The 17,136-nt window shown below is 38.0% G+C and overlaps 1 protein-coding gene across 1 annotated transcript in view; it reads right to left on the bottom strand.

Annotated features, from left to right (window-relative positions):
* Nucleotides 1-11,451: 11,451 nt before the first annotated feature.
* LOC100889501 (E3 ubiquitin-protein ligase MIB2-like) overlaps nt 11,452-17,136 on the bottom strand; it is a 47,163-nt gene continuing 41,478 nt past the window's right edge. Inside the window, exons 20-21 of the mRNA XM_030987267.1 lie at nt 14,327-14,423; nt 11,452-12,760 (exon numbers count right to left, since the gene is read on the bottom strand). Of these exons, the coding sequence (XP_030843127.1) occupies nt 12,513-12,760; nt 14,327-14,423 (345 nt within the window). The 3' untranslated portion in view covers nt 11,452-12,512. The remainder of the gene's footprint in view (nt 12,761-14,326; nt 14,424-17,136) is intronic.

The following is a 17,136-nucleotide window of genomic DNA, read 5'->3' as shown; positions in this document are numbered from 1 at the left end:
GACCAGTTTTGGAAACGCCCCCTTCTAAAAAAATGAAATGGAAGCTCTTATAACCAATCATGTGAAAGAATATGTTTTGACTAATACATGATGATACACATTTTGCCGGGAACCCGCCTACTAATTGACATATTTGGTAAATTATCAAATCGATCCGGCCTGGATAAATATCGCGAATGCACTTCAACATTGAACTTTTGGGCATATATTTCTGTTTTTTGCGAATTTAGGTTGAAGTATTGCCATCTAAACCTCTGAAGGCAATATTTAAACAATATTGAATGGATATTTTGCACCAAAAACCCTTGAACCGCAATTTTACAACTACCGGTCTATATATCTTTGAGGGGTGGATGTGGGTCAGAAGATCAGACTTGGCAAGAACGTCAAATTATTCAACATGTCACACGATAACCTCTCCACCTAAAGTTGTTAAAATGATGCAACTGCCTACATGATGAGCACTTATCCCTCTCCTTGGCTCTAGTAACATGACATTTGACATGATGTTCATGTTGATTTGTCACTAATAACCCCAAGGCTGTATCGTATCATTCTCGGAAACATTAGTATTGCATTCTTGTCACAAGATAGGGGCCATAGACTGATGCCCTATGCCCTCATTGATAACAATCGCATGTTTAACCCAAATTGACGTCTAGAAAATGTCATGAGTGAGGTCGTCGCCCTCTTCGTGCACCCCTCTTTCCAGACATCATTATCTTCCCCATCCACTTGACGAGAGAGGTAATATAATACCACTCAGAGGTAGATTCAGGACAGTCCCTAAGATCTGGGCGGGGTACGTGTCATGAGGGGCAGAAATCCCGAAAACTGCGAAATTCAACGATACATCTTGAACATAGGAATCATCTCGTAGATAGCGATGCAGCGAGTAGGTGACAGAGATCCTATAATTGATCCATACACATTTACCTTAATCCAATACCAATGATGCGATCCAGGGTGGCAATGCTACCCCTCCGCCTAACAACGTACCCCATGAGTTGGTATATAGGGAACACATCACAGATGAACTTTGAATGACGGTAATCTATTAGGGCATATAGTTTGATGGTTTATGTTACAATGTGTAATACAATGTGACATAGCAATGCCAGCTGGTCATGAGGACTGGTCGAGGGGCGAGATATTTAATCAGAATCGAATGAAATGGTTCTACCCTTAATACACCTCTATGATTTACTTTATGTAACCCAAGTTTGTCTGCTCTTCAGACCCCCTACTCACTATACCCAGTATACCGCATCATGATTATCTGCGTTTGAATAATATTAATGTTTGATACAAGCTGGATATACAAATTAATACGCCCCAAGCGCTTTAAAGTTAAATGTATACCCCCTCGCCGTATCCATGCATATTTATAGTACATTTATGCACCATGTTGAATCATAATTGGGTCTGATTTATCTTCTGGAAGATTATTAGAGCCGTGCTAGGTCCCGAACCCATGAACTTCTACTCCACGGGCAAGAGTTCAACCACTCAACCACTCAACTACGACACATCTATTGTTTATTGCTATATACTTCGGGTAACATCTCTTATTAGTTTCATTATCACTTTTTTCCCTAATTAGTAACATGATCTGAATGTGAAAATTGTTCATAGATAAGTGTAAAGTATTAATTAGCTTTGGAGGTAACTTACCTATCATGTATGATCGTCCAAAGTGAGAACAACGAAGTTTGAAATAATAATACTGAGAATATAAAGTAATAACATCCCAATTTAAACAATATAAAGTAAATTGGTTAAAATCGAAACAAGTCACCTCTATTATAGAAAGTCACGTCTCCGCATATTTCATCAGAGTCCCATTCAATTTCAGAGGTATATTTGAAAAGAAATATTAATAAATCTACCTCGACTTTAAGACATCTGCCCTATTGCATGAGTCACCACGAAAATTGGCGGTCAGTACCATGGTCACAATACCAATAAATTGGTCTCAAATAGCCGTTCCATATCAATAGATGTGTGGGCGCCATATTATGATGGGGTAAACAAGAAGTGTTTGTATTGGGTATCTAAGAAACAGAAGTATACAATATATTGTTCGGTCTGTGGTTGGTGTTATTTTAACCAATTTTACGAGACAGGGGGTGGTAAATGAGAAGTAAGTAAATCGTGCGAGTCGCCAGGCCAAGCTGATCTTTCATTTATTTACAATGACTTATTCATTTCCAAGCGTCAAGAATTGCATATTCCTTTGGGAAGTATTTGGAATTTAGGTGTTGTTTTTTTGTTCCTCCAAAATACAAGCATGGACAGGAGACTCTAATAAAGTTGCAAGCAGGCAAAAAAAGTTATCCATGGGTAATTATAATCTCTGCAATCTACAATATAATTATAATTCTATCAACATGACTTGTGTTAATGGTGTATATATCAGTCCTATTTAATCATAACGTAACTAGACATGCTATGGTATGTGGCTGGCCTGTCAAGATTAATTCTGTAATCTTTTCTATCAGTTTGATCACAAAAACCTGACCATTAATGTGCCTCAAATATATACCGGGCGTGACAAGTGATAATGTGTAAGGAACGCCGCTGTCAATCTTGTATAGAGAAAACAAAATATGTCACAAGATAATGTTGTATATCTTCTTAATGACGTCACCGTCGCCGTCCTCTCAACTGTCAGAGCTATCATCCGGTTCTCGTCATACCAATGATTTGATTGACAATTACATCTCTAAACTAAATAAAATATAAAGGTTTATGATGATGATGATGATGATGAACAGCATTTGTATGGCGCCATATATCTGTTTCAAAAAACATTCAAAGGCGCGAGCTCCTCCAATAAAATTAGCATTTAAATGTCTGGAGGAAGATGTGAGTTTTGAGTGAAGATGATGATAATGCCTGCTGATATTAATGTGCTCTATAGATTTTTTTATTTCTCATTACACAACCCTTTACTTTTGAAAAAAAACTAACGACTATTGACACAAATGCCGAATCTCGTCTTTTTTGTTTTGTTTCTTTGAATGACAGCGATAAAAGTAGAATAATAAGAACCTTTGATCGACTTCAAGTCATCCCTCATCGTTGGAATGAATGATCTTTAGATTCTTGATTTATAACCAGGTTATAACCCGCAAGTCGACCCGTCAATGACTCCGACGATGTACTCCATCATGATGACGCGGTGATGAGGATGGGAGAACACGTTCCATATGTGCATATGGCGAAAAGGTCATCGAAAGAGCATCATGCTGGCTCGCCTGGCTGGAAAGAGAGATAGAGATATAGAGGGAGGGTGGAGGGAGGGGGCTGGGAGACGGGGAGGGGGATAGAGAGAGAGAGAAAGAAAAAAGGGAGAGAGAGAGAGAGAGAGAGAGAGAGAGAGAGAGAAAGAGACAGAGACAGAGAGAAAGGGGTCAATGAGGGTGACATTTAGAAATAAGGTAAACAAAATCAGAATTCAAAATGAAAATTGCAGAAATGGATAAGACTCTACAGGGTAAGGAAGTTAATGAGGAAAGGGTGTATTGATTGAAATGAAATGATGAAGAAAAAGAAGAAAAGAAGAAAGAAAAAGAGAAGAAGAAGGAGAAAAAGAAGATGGGAAGGAGATATAAGGGTAAAGAAAGAGAAAAGGAATGAAAAAAAATAATATACTAAGAAAAGGTGTAGAAGAAAACGGGATGACTCGAGAAAGAACATGAACATGAAGGAAAGAAGGGAGGAAAAGAAGAAAGAAGACAAGAAATTGAAATCAGACAAGAGTTGAAGTGCACTCTAGAAGTGAAGGGATTGAAATCAAATTTAAAACTGTACATGAAGCCGACAGCGGCCTAAATAATTACACATGGTAAATGTAACAGCAGCCGTTCAGGCCAACCCTGAAAGCTTGAGGGATGAAGAGGCACAGGCAGAAACAGCTGGAGCAAGACAAATCTGACGTCATAATCTACACCTTTGCGTCATCTTCAGAGCGAGAGTCCCTAGATCCAGATCGAGCATTTCGAAGACGGCGACAGTTGCTTCAGATTCCAGTCTCAAAGATAAAGTTGAGTAGTTGTCATGCCGCGATTACATCGTGAGAAAAACCGTTTGGCCATTGGCGTAATGAACAAAAACTGGGGGGGGGGGGGGGGCAAAAATAAGAAAACAAAAGTATCATTTACAAAAAAATGAGAAAAAACCCCGGAAAATCATGTCATTTTAGCAAGATTTGTAAGTCACTGGTATCAAATGAGAAACAAACCACGTTTACATTTTATTGAGGGGGACAACAACCTTGTGGCTTTAACAAGAGTACGACCATGATTTTGTTTTAATATAACTAAATGATAGAACTTGAATCATATTTTGTTTGCAAATAAAAATCACATGCACTGCGCATACAAATGGGTATATATGTGCGTGCGTCGGTGTGCGTGCGTGCGTGTGTATATCGTGGTGTGTGTATGTGTGTGTGGGGGGATAGGGCTATGGGGTAGGGGTGTTTAATAGGGTGTGCGTTTGTGAGTGTGTGGCATGAAAGTTAGGCACAAACTTTCCGTTGTTTCTCGTCATATTTTACATTTAAGAGCATTTGAAGAGCAACCCTTTTAAGGATTGACAGACAAAGAATTAGGAAGCTCTAAATGTATTCTCAGTTTTACCAGAACTCGATGGGTTAGAATATTTAACGAAAGTCAGGACAGGAGACCATCCCAACCAGCAATTGAAAGTTCAACAACCCATCGCCGACAAAGATCACTCCATGTTGCCTTGATTGTGATGTCATAATGGATGAACTTTGGTAAATGATATTTCGTTTTAGAGAGTGAGGAAGTAGGGCTGCGATTAGAAATGGATGCGCTTCTTTCTTTTTAATGTAGCATTATCTTATTAACAAGGATCGATGTAGGGCCATTATCTGAGTCGGTTGCTTTCGGCGTCTAATGATTGAAAAAGAAAGTAATGAAATTAAAGATAGATGTGGAAATTGAAAGCATTCTCCTAAACCCAATTCTTATTTACGACACTTAATTATCTTGAATCTATGTTTATGGACCATATCGCTGAACTCTCCTCACCCCAATCGTCCTTGTGTATTTCCCTCTCAAATTTTTCCCTTGTTCTACTGCCCCCCTTCACTTTCTATCTACTTTTCTCGCTCCATTTCCCTTAAGCTCAAATCTATCTCTTCCTAAATACTGACAGAATAATGTTTCTTTCAAACAAGGATTTCACAAAATACAAAGCTTGATTTCCAAAGATTTCCTTATATTTTGCTTAGTTTCCTTTGTATAATCTAACATACATGTATTTAGTTATTTGTAAAGCTTTAGAAGTCACTGACATAAAATGAAAGACTGCTTTTGATTGACATATCAACAAGTTTGCAGAATAGGAAAGAAAAACAAACAGGCAAGCATACACAAATTGTATGCAGCTCATGAATATATTCTTCATCAGCAATTAATGACTTAAACGAGCAATAATTGGATAAATTATAAAGAACAAAATATATTGTAATATAATAATAATAATATTTGTTCTTTTATAGCGCATATCATCATGTCTATTGACATTTCAATGCGCTTTACATTATATGTATATTTATAAAATATAACAAGATCATAAAAGGAAGTGGAGTGACCAGACGCATTACCGGGTATATACAAAGAGAAACATTACAACATTACTTATCCTTCAGTACCACTCATATATTATTGTTCAAATTCAAACTTAAATACCATATAGGAAACAAAAATAGTACTGTTTTGTATTTTCCTACAACTATCGTATTATTTTATTGATATATATTGCATAACAATTATCTAACTTTATCACCTAGTTAAACATGATGATTATTTAATGTAAAAATTGCATTGAGAAATTACATTAATCGCACTAATCATTCATCAAAATAAAAACCTTTTATTTAAACTTTTATCACATGAATAAAACTTATTGTTAAACCACTATCACATCAATTCAGTACAAAATATTGACTTCTCTTCCCCCCTACAACAGTTGCTACAGCTTAAGCGTATCATTTATCGATTGCCGGAGGGGCGTAACATCTTCTGTAAAGACAATTGAGTTAATGCCCTTTTGGCTCTAAGCACTTGATATCTTTCTTTCAAGTACTAAGCCAAGATCTAGGACAGAGCTTCTTCTTTTTTTACCCGACTGACAAGAAGGACGAGTATGCTTGTAAGTTAAAGCAACCATGGGACAGACGGCCTCAGGCGCGGATCCAGGGGGGGGGGGGGGCCGAGCGTGCCTTGGCCCCCCCCCCCCCCCGCAAAAAAAAAAAAAAAAAAAAAAAAAAAGGAGAGAGAGAGAAGGAAAAGAAGGGAAAGAGGAGAGAAAGGGAAAAAAAAGAAGTGGAAGAAGAAAAGAAAAGAGGGAAGAGAGGGGGGGGGGGGGGGGGGGGGGGGGGGGGGAAAGGATTTGCCTCCCCCCCCCCCAATAAAAAAATAAAAGAGAAGGAAGGAAAGGGAAAGAAAAAAGATAAAGAGGAGATAAAGGGAAGGACAAAATAGGAACCCAGAAGGAAAAACCAGTTGCAACTGGTCCAGTTAAACCAGTTAAAGCCAACTTGTAACCCTGGAAATTGAAATGGGCCAGTTGAACCAGACCAGTTGAATTTTAACTGGACCAGTTAGAATTCGACCAGTTGAAATCCAACTGGACCAGTTAGAATTCAACTGGTCAGATTCTAACTGGTCCAGTTAGAATTCAACTGGCAATTTCAATTTCCAGGGTTACCAGTTGGATTTAACTGGTCTAACTGGACCATTCAGACCAGTTAGAATTCAACTGGCCCATTTCAATTTCCAGGGTTACCAGTTGGATTTAACTGGTCTAACTGGACCAATCAACTACCAATTGAAAACTTAATTAGTAATTAAAGGCATAAGTAGCATTTGTACTAATTAATTTTGCCAATTAGCAACATCCCAGTATAACTAGATCGTCTGCAATTTCCATTGTAAAGGCATTGGTAATAGGTAGACTTGTTAACTAAATATTTTGAATATACTTGTATTTTATCGAAGCTATTTTAGTTCATAGTTAATGTTTTCCCTAATTCATGTTTAATTAAATGTTATTTACACGAAGTAATGAAATGTTCTAATAATTGGCAATTTGTAGTATTTTCGAAAAGAATTGCACATAACTAAATCAGCAGTAATTAAGGAATATGCTGTAAATTCATATAAATTGTATTGAAACATAGATATGCATGCACCCCATATCCATTATGCAAATTAGCTGGTATCAACTGGCAATATGCACACGGACCAGTTAGAATTTGATCAGTTGAATTCTAACTGGTCCAGTTGAAATTCAACTGGTCAAATTCTAACTGGTCCAGTTGGAATTCAACTGGTCAGATTTTTAACTGGTCCAGTTGGAATTCAACTGGTCAAATTCTAACTGGTCCAGTCGGAATTCAACTGGTCAAATTCTAACTGGTCCAGTTGGAATTAACAGACCAGTTATCAACTGGAAATATGCCCACAGACCAGTTATCAACTGGTGCAACTGGAAATATGCCCACAGACCAGTTATCAACTGGCGCAACTGGAAATATGCCATGCACAGACCAGTTATCAACTGGTGCAACTGGAAGTATGCAAACAGACCAGTTATCAACTGGTGTAACTGGTCATTATGAGGACTGGTTCCAGTTAAATGAAATGCAGTCGCACCAAATATCCGCTTGATGTGCATCATGGACCAGTTAGAATCAACTGGAACCAGTTGAATCTGCCCCCTGGATTCCACCTAGGGCCCTAAGGCGGGCCCTTAGATGCTCATATGAGGGTCATTTAATGCCTAAAACCCCTGATTTCTTGGGGCTCTGCCCCCTGGACCCCACGCCAAATAGTGTCCTGCTAGTGTCACAAATAATAAGGTATCAAAAATGCTCATCTGACCGTAATTAAACGCCTAAAACCTCTGAGCTTCTGGGGGCTCTGCCCCCTGGACCCAACCAACCTTGGGCGAGCCCCTCGATACTCATCTGACCGTAATTGAGTGCCTAAAACCCTTGAGATTCCGGGGCTCCGCCCCCTGAACCCCAAGTCAATAAGTGACCTGCAATTAGGTATCAAAATAATGCCCATCTGACCGTAATTAAATGCCTAAAACACCTGAGCTTCTGGGGGCTCTGCCCCCTGGACCCCACGCCAAATAGTGTCCTGCTAGTGTCACAAATAATAAGGTATCAAAAATGCTCATCTGACCGTAATTAAACGCCTAAAACCTCTGAGCTTCTGGGGGCTCTGCCCCCTGGACCCAACCAACCTTGGGCGAGCCCCTCGATACTCATCTGACCGTAATTGAGTGCCTAAAACCCTTGAGATTCCGGGGCTCCGCCCCCTGAACCCCAAGTCAATAAGTGACCTGCAATTAGGTATCAAAATAATGCCCATCTGACCGTAATTAAATGCCTAAACTCCTGAACTTCCGGGGCTCTGCCCCCTGGACCCCGTCTAGGGCGCTAAGGCGGACCCCTGAATGCTAATCTGACCGTAAATTAAAACCTTAAACCCCTGAGCTTCCGAGGTGGACAAGGTATCAACATAATCTGACAGCAGGCGCGTAGCCAGGGGGGCGGTGGGGTGGTCCCCCAATAAACGCCGGCCAAAAAAGAGAGGAGTGTAAAGGAAGAGGACGTAGGAAGAAAAGGGAATAGACAAAGAACATATTTGAAATTCAGACAAGGATTAAGAGTCGAGAACGGTACAACGAATCGTCTTCTTTCTCTAATGAATTAATGAAACGTCAAAGTAAAAGGGGGAAACTAAATTATTTTCGAGAGCGGAACAACGAATCGTCTTCATTCTCTAAAAATTTAATGAAACGTCGAAGCGGGGGGAAAACTGAACTTAGACAAGGATTAAGAGTCGAGAACGGTAAAACGAATCGTCTTCTTTCTTTAATGATTTAATGAAACGTAAAAGCTTCCGCACTTCCCGTGGGAGGGGGGAAACTGAATTTAGACAAGGATTAAAAGTCATAACGGTACAACGAATCGTCTTATTTCGCTAATGATTTAATGAAACGTAAAAGCTGTATTCAGACGAGGATTATTTTCGAGAACGGTACAACGAATCGTCTTCTTTCTCTAATGATTTAATGAAACGTACAAGCTTCCGCGCTTCGCGCGGAAGGGAGGAGGGGAAAACTGAATTCAGATGAGTATTAAGAGTAAAAAACTGTACAACGAATCGTCTCCTTTTTCTAATGATTTAATGAAACGTGAAACCTACCGCGCTTCGCGCGGGAGGGGAAAAACTATTTTCAGACGAGTAGGCACGTACGGAAGGGGGGGGGGGGGGAGGGGGTTAGGGGGTTGACCCTCCCCCTCTTCGGTTTTTTATGTGTGTATTTTGGAGCAACCCCCCCCCCCCCCTTTTCTGTGATTTTTTTTTTTTTTAATTAAAAAAAAAATTAACAAAAATGTGCCAATGGCTGACCTAAAAAGGTGACCTCACCCCCCCCCCAACGGAACAAAATGTCAAATTTTCAAATTTCGAGACCAAAGAAAAAAAAGTGTTCTCTTCCCCCCCCCCCCCCCGCTTATTTAGCGGCTGGCTGAGTCGTTGTCGTTACGATTTTTTTCGGACCCCCCCAAAAAAAAAGTGGGCCCCCCCCCCCCCCCTAAGAAATCCTGGATCCGCGCCTGGACGGCCTTGAGTTCTCTCAAAGGGAGCTAATCAAAATGTAAAATGAAAAAGAAAACAAGTAGGCAAAGCTGCCGTACAGTAATAGATTTTCTCACATTTACATGTACCAACTACTAGTCTTTAGTAAATATGTTTATTATTCAATGAAAGTAATTCATTTCTTAAATCACTAATAAAAGCGTAAAAAGAGTATATAAAACAGGTAAACAAAGCTGCCATACAGTAATAGAATTTCTCACATTTACAAGTATCAATTACTTAATTGTAATTTGTGCTATATAAAATTGAGTATTATTATTATAATTATTATTATTACTAATCTTTAATTTAGTCTGTAATAAATACTGTTGATAATGATGATGATGATAATAACAAATGATAAAATAATAATAAAAGATAATATCAATACCATTTCCAAATTCTACGCAATAGTACATTTTCAATAGTGTTGGAAGTCCATTTATTTATTCTATTTTCTTATACCATTCCACTATGTAAAAACGATTTATATCTGTGTTTCCATATGAATATGTCATTGTACATATGCTACTGTGTATTATATATTTGTGTATATTATTTTCTATTGTATATTGTTCATGTGCTTATGTAATGCCAACAACTGAATTTCCAAATGGACCAATAAAATTAATCTGAATCTGAATCTGAATCTGAATCTTTAGTAAATGTGTTGTTATTCAATAAATGAAATTCATGTTCTTACATCACTGAAGAGATGCATCTGATTGGTGATGTGAATTCTAAATGACTTCTTTCTTCACAACCAGCAGAAAAAAATACCAGTTCTCATAGGTTTTACCAAAACAGGTAATTTTCCTGTAATTGTGAAGAAATAAATCATTTTCAAATTCATGTTCTTTCAATATTTAAAGCTGTTTCGAATTAACAAAGAAATAATGACTGTGATAGTCATAATGCTTGTGATAATCACTCATAGCAGGCATTGAACCAAATAAGTTTCCAGTCTTGATTGTCAACAACTATATTTTTTAAAACTTTGAATACAATATTCACATACTTGTGATTATACTAGCACTTACATTGTTGTGATATAGATCTTTATAAAACTTTACTTTCTACAACTAAAGAACTTTTAAATAGTACTTTTGGCGAGTAATATTGCATATTGCATGTTTCAAACATAATTAATAAGTACTGTATAATCACTTTCACTGGAATTATTCTCAGAACTGACAATAGTATTTTCCAAAATACTCTTCTGAACACATATTGGCTGGCAATATTACAAGCACTGTAATATCACTCTACTTTCGTGATCAATATTACGCTATTGGTAGAACTATGTCTTATACTACTAGAACAGGCTGGCAATAGTATTTCAGTACTCTATTAGCTAGATGGACCTTCGACTGCGCGCAGTCGAAAATGATGCCCCCGCCATGAAGCAATTTTACAAACCAAAACAGAAGCGAGCTATTTTTGCAAACATAATGAGCCCTGTGACCTGTGACATTGGGCCTCGTTACCCCCAAATTTAGTCAACTCATTGGCTCTGCAAGATAAATACATGACCGAAGTTTAGCTGGAATCCATCAATGAGCTCTTGAGATAACGCGATCACGAGCTATTTTTGCAAACATAATGAGTCCTTTGACCTTTGATCTTGCGACCCCAAAATCAAATCGGTTCATTGGCTCTGCAAGATACATACATGACTAAAGTTTGGCGGGAATCCATCAATTGATTCTTGAGATAACACGATCACGAGCTACTTTTGCATACATAATGAGCCCTGTGACCTTTGACCTTGGATCTCGTGATTCCAAAATCTAATCAGTTCATTGACACTGCAAGACACATATATGACTAAAGTTTGGCGGGAATCCATCTTGGTTCTTGAGATAACGCGATCACGAAAACGGGACGTACGGACGGACGGACGGACAACCCGAAAACATAATGCCTCCGGCTACTTTGTAGCGGAGGTATAAAACATACTTTTAACAAGTAAATGTATAACAAATCTTTTGGACGTCAATACAGTATTTTCTTGAATAGAATTAACACACACTGTACATATAATATACTTTAATGATTATATTTCATATTTCTGATATACAATATGGTGTACAGATGGAAACTCTCTTAGTGCTAGCACTCCTACAATTCAAGGCCAGGATCATAGAATAAGAATTAATTTTAAATTCATAAAGGAAAACATATATTTATCTAGCAAGACATACTTATAGTTACCAATAACGGCAGTTTTTAGCCCGATAGATAGAATTTCATTTTACATGATATGCTTTTTGAAAGTGAAGTTAATGGCAGGCTTTGTAGTGTCTAAAGGTTATAGGATTCATGTAGAAATTACCCTTCAGATCATTACATGAACTTTAAGCTTCTACCAAACTTGCAATTAAGTAGGCAAGCTTTCGTCCACTTATGTGGATTTTCTCAAGCCAAGTGATAATCACAGAGTTTCTTGCTGTCTGCTGCCTTGAGATCACTGGAGTTAAGATAGGTGACAATGAATAACCAGAGTCCCTACACCATGAAGGATGAATTATTTTTACCCGGATGGATTCTTTCTTTCAGCTCTGTTTGATATTTTCTCATCAATGCATGCATAAAATTATAACCAATAGCTTGACTAACCGCGTCATTAGTGAAAACAAAATATAACAATAAAAAGTTGTTGTCAAAACCTCTAAAAATGACCCGATAATGCTTTGGCAGAGGTTAATTGCAAAAGCTTTGATTATTTTTTGTTGATTCATGCAGCATATTATGAATAATGTTCTAAATTAACCAGTCAATAACATACACTACTTTACTCAAAAGAATGCATCCGTCTTAGAGGTAGAGAGGAATGACTTTGGAGGCAGGTTGACGGCAGACGGGGCACTCGGGCAGTAACTCTGCACACTCCTTACAGGTACTATGACCGCATTCAAACACCACGCACTTCTTGCGCTGGAAACACACCGTGCAAGCCAGAGCCATGCGAAACTCGCTGTTCTGCCGCCGGAGGACAGAGACGACTCGTTTGGTTGGTTCCTTTCTCTGAGTGGTGGCAGTGGGTAAGGCACTCGCCTCTTCACCTGGTATAGAGGAGGGCGATGAAAGGAAATTCAAAAATACATCTCAGGATATCATTTCAATTTATATAAGTTTAAAATGAGTCCATTAATCATAGTGATACACTATCATTTTTTTTTCTCTCAAGTACTTTGCTCAAGAAAGGAATAAACATCTGGAATAAACGAACCTTAAAATTGAATCTTTCACTGCAAGGTGGAATGAAGACAATCACAATATCTTATTACAAGCTACACCAATGGTACATGTTTTATATTTCATGAAATGATAACACCAATTCAATAGTGATTATATAATAATAATAATAATAAAAACGTTACTTATAAAGCGCTTTCCACCGAAGTCTCTAAGCACTATACACACAAAATAGACTGATATACAATTACATCTTATACAAAACTAAAAATCCAAATAAACATACAAATTACAATACATATGGAATACACGTCAAAGTGAACAGAGTTAATTAATCATCGAACGCAATTTTGAATAAATGTGTCTTTAGACTAGTTTTGAATAGGTTAACAGTTTGACAGTTTTATACATTTAAAGGTAATCTGTTCCAAAGTTCAGCAGAAGCTTCGCGAAAGGAGCGATTACCATAAGAAAGAGTTGACACAGAAGTAGATACGAGGTTTAATTGTGAAGATGACCGTAAACTGTGTGAGGGTTTGTATTCCTCGATTAATTCTTGCAGATAAATTGGTGCCAATTCATGAATGCATTTATAAGTTAAAACTAAGATTTTGTACATAATGTGGTACGTCACCGGCAACCAATGCAATTCGCGAAGTACTGGGGTGATGTGTTCACAAAAACGCGTGCGTGTTACAAGCCTGGCAGCAAAGTTTTGGCTTCTCTGGAGTTTTGCAATGTGCGAGTCCGAAAGGCCATAAAGAAGGCTATTGCATTGATCAAGACAAATTACGGTGTCCTTCTATTTCCCTCAATCTCTCCCTTTCTTTGTGATTTCCATTTTCCCTCTTTCTTCCTATTTATCATCCACAGTGACAGGTGACAATGCTTTTCAATCATATGCACATCACCACCACCTCTGGAATCAACTGACCTGTAACTTCCGTACAGCACCCACACTAGACACATTTAAGAAGCACTTGAACACGTATAAATTTAACTGATTTTCCTAACTTTATACCATGTAAAGCAAGTGTGAAACTAATTGTGTAAGAACGCTATATACATTAATATTATTTTATTTTTCATCTTTCCCCCTCATCCTTCACACCCATCCTCACCTGGCCATGTTTGTCTCTCTCTCTCTCTCTCTCTCTCCCATATGATTCTCCCTTTGCTATTCTCACTTGTTCAAGTCTGTCTGTCTGTCTGTCTCTCTGTCTCACTCTCCCTATCTCTCCAACATGACTCTCCCTGTGCTATTCTCACCTGGTCAAGTCTGTCTGTCTCTCTCCCTCTCACTCTCTGTCTGTCTCTCTCACTCGCTGTCTCTCTCTCTCTCCCCCTCTCTCTCTCTCTCTCTGTCTCTGTCTCTCTCTCTCTCTCTATCTCTGTCTCTCTCTCCGACATGATTCTCCCTGTGCTATTCTCACCTGGCCAAGTCTGTACATGTTGGCATGGGATCCCAATCAGTTGAGTCAACTGCTCTTCACAAACACTGCAAGCATGCTCAGCTGCCTTCTCCACATTCTGTGCAATGAATTGAAAAGAAGAGAACAAAATAGATGTATGTCCAGGGGGGTGTTTCTTAAAGATCCTAATTCGAACTTAACTCTAAGTTGGACTTAAACATTATAAAGAGCCATTTGTAACCTTAAAATATTATATTAAAAAGAACAAATTTGAAGTATTTTAGACTTTTTATAAATTCCACACCAAGAACATGAAATCTCCTTGATAATAGAAAATATAAAATGATTTGAATCAAAATGTTATGCCTTTCAAAATAACTTTTACAAAATATTTTCAAAGATGCTAACGGCTTTCCATAATTTTTCAGTCAAACTTTGAGATAAGTTCAACTTAGTATCTTTGTGAAACACCTCCAGGTCATATAGCCATCAGACATTCAAAATGGCACCAGGGGAAGGGGAAGATAGATGGGAGGGTGTAGTCTGGAACGATACATGTACAGTTAACGCATAAATGATTTATACCCTTACCAAGTTTTGTAATTTGTAAAGTATATGAACAATTAGTTTGTCCCAATATATGTCTCTTGAGAAGGTGGTAAACTTACATCTGAACGTATTCAACAAACGCCCTAATTCCACCAGTCCACCTTTCATTCTTGAGTAACCGATACACACAAAACATCAAATTTACGAGGGGTATGAATAATTCAGTTGCTAAATGTATGTGTACTTCCTCTGTAACGGTGCTAGTTGTCTGTACATCAATAACCCACTACTTGTAATGGCCAAAATTAAACTAATTGAATCTTTGTGTAGGACAAAACGTACAACCATTCGGTGCAAGGGTCTAAAAATCAGACTGTTACTTAGGTGATTGCAATCACTTATGTCGATTTGACAACTAATGGTCGTTATTTTCCCACAAAAAGCCATTTTCAAACCCTTTCGTTTTGAGAGAAGTTCTAAATAAGTATTGTCTTTCATATGCCGTTGGAATTAACTTTTTCATTTTGTTGACCTGCAAATGGGACATAGAACCTTTAAGTTGTGAAAACATAATTCAAGTCTACTGACCTAAAATGACTTTTGACCTTGACTTTGTGACCTGGAATTTGTGTCATATGATTTGTGATACTTGATAACCCTTGGGTACAAGTTTCATCGAATTTGAACAAACACTTTTGAAATCATTAAAATTCTAAATCTGGATGTTGATGCCACAACAAAGTCCAAGTGTGCAGACCTGAAATGACATTTGACCTTGAATTTGTCACCCAAAGTACTAATCACATGATTGGTGATACTCGATAACCAATTATGTTAAAGTTTCATTGAATAGGAACGTATAATGCTAAATATATTACTCATTGCGGATATAGTATCAAAAATAATATCGCTAGTAACATTCGTTTGTCTCGCAATGTATGGTCAACAAGTGATCTGAAAGATGACGTTTCTTGTGCCGCTGCTAAACTTTGTCAGGTTATAAAATATATTGTAAGCAACCGTCTTTTATACTCTACTGGTGGACCGGTGGACCGGGTAGACCGGCACATAGTGGGCCAGGGAGGAACCGAAGTGCGCCAAAACTCATTTTGGGGGAGTTATTTTTCATTAACCCAGAGGAAATGTTTGGATTTCCTGGGATTTCCGTTTAAATTTTATTACCAACATTTTCTCTGACGTCTAAGCTTTAAGTTGATACCAGATTTGGCTGCCTGATTCTGGCCGTTATTATGTAAGAGCCGTTTTCATTGCAACATTGCCCCGAAAAATGTGTTTATTTTGGTCGGCGGTGTCAGAACAAGTGTCACGCGCCCCATCGCACCGTGATTTATGTGAGAGCAATTTCATATCAATATCATAAAAACTTCATGTTAAATTGAAAGATATATAAAATAAGTCACTTTTGCACTAAAACTGTGAATATGTAAGATTTTGTTGTTTGAAGAAGTAAATATGAGCCCTTATTGTGCATACCGGAATTAAATATTTTACTGAGGTATTCTTCAATGTATTATCTTTCAACTGAGCAAGAAAAAAAATAAAAAATAAATCACCAAAAAAAGAGTTTTGGTGCACTTTGGTTCCTCCCTAGCCCACTGTGCGGCGGTCCAATATCCCATGTCTGATGTCCGATATCAGAAAGAATCACTCAGCATAAGAGGGGCGTCAGGCTCCGCAAACTGACAACTCAGCCGTAGCCAAACATGTTTGGGATAACTAGCATCAGCAAGACTGGGACGGGGTTCTATGCGTTTCCCAAGAACGAACTTTAAAGGTAAAGACCAGTTTTGGAAACGCCCCCCTCTCAAAAAATGAAATGGAAGCTCTTATTCCAATCATGTGAAAGAATATGTTTTGACTAATACGTGATACGAATTCTGACGAGAAACCGTCTACTAATTGATATATTTGGTAAATTAATATATCTATTTGGACCTGATAGATATCGCGCATGTGTCGCGCACATGTCGCGTAGTCCCAAATACATCTTTCTGTGTACAGTGCTTGTAACTTTACCAAGACTGGGCCAAATTTCTTATCATTTTGATGGTTCCGGAACCTTGCAGTACACACCAAAACTTATATGCTAGATGATCCACCTTTTCTAGTTGATTCCACAACGTTTCTTTCACAATGCAATCGCATGACCAGAACTGGTCTTTATCTTAAAAGTTACAAACTGCACATGAGTTGATGAATATAATTAGTACTTAATATAAAATCCACTATGACAAATAATGAAAAGGTGTTCATAAAAGTTA

Source organism: Strongylocentrotus purpuratus, unplaced genomic scaffold (assembly GCF_000002235.5).
Source record: "Strongylocentrotus purpuratus isolate Spur 01 unplaced genomic scaffold, Spur_5.0 spur5_scaffold_16, whole genome shotgun sequence".
In the NCBI taxonomy this organism is placed as follows: Eukaryota; Metazoa; Echinodermata; class Echinoidea; order Camarodonta; family Strongylocentrotidae; genus Strongylocentrotus; species Strongylocentrotus purpuratus.
The sequence above is the reverse complement of the archived record's forward strand: the minus strand, read 5'-3'. Positions and strand labels throughout refer to the sequence as shown.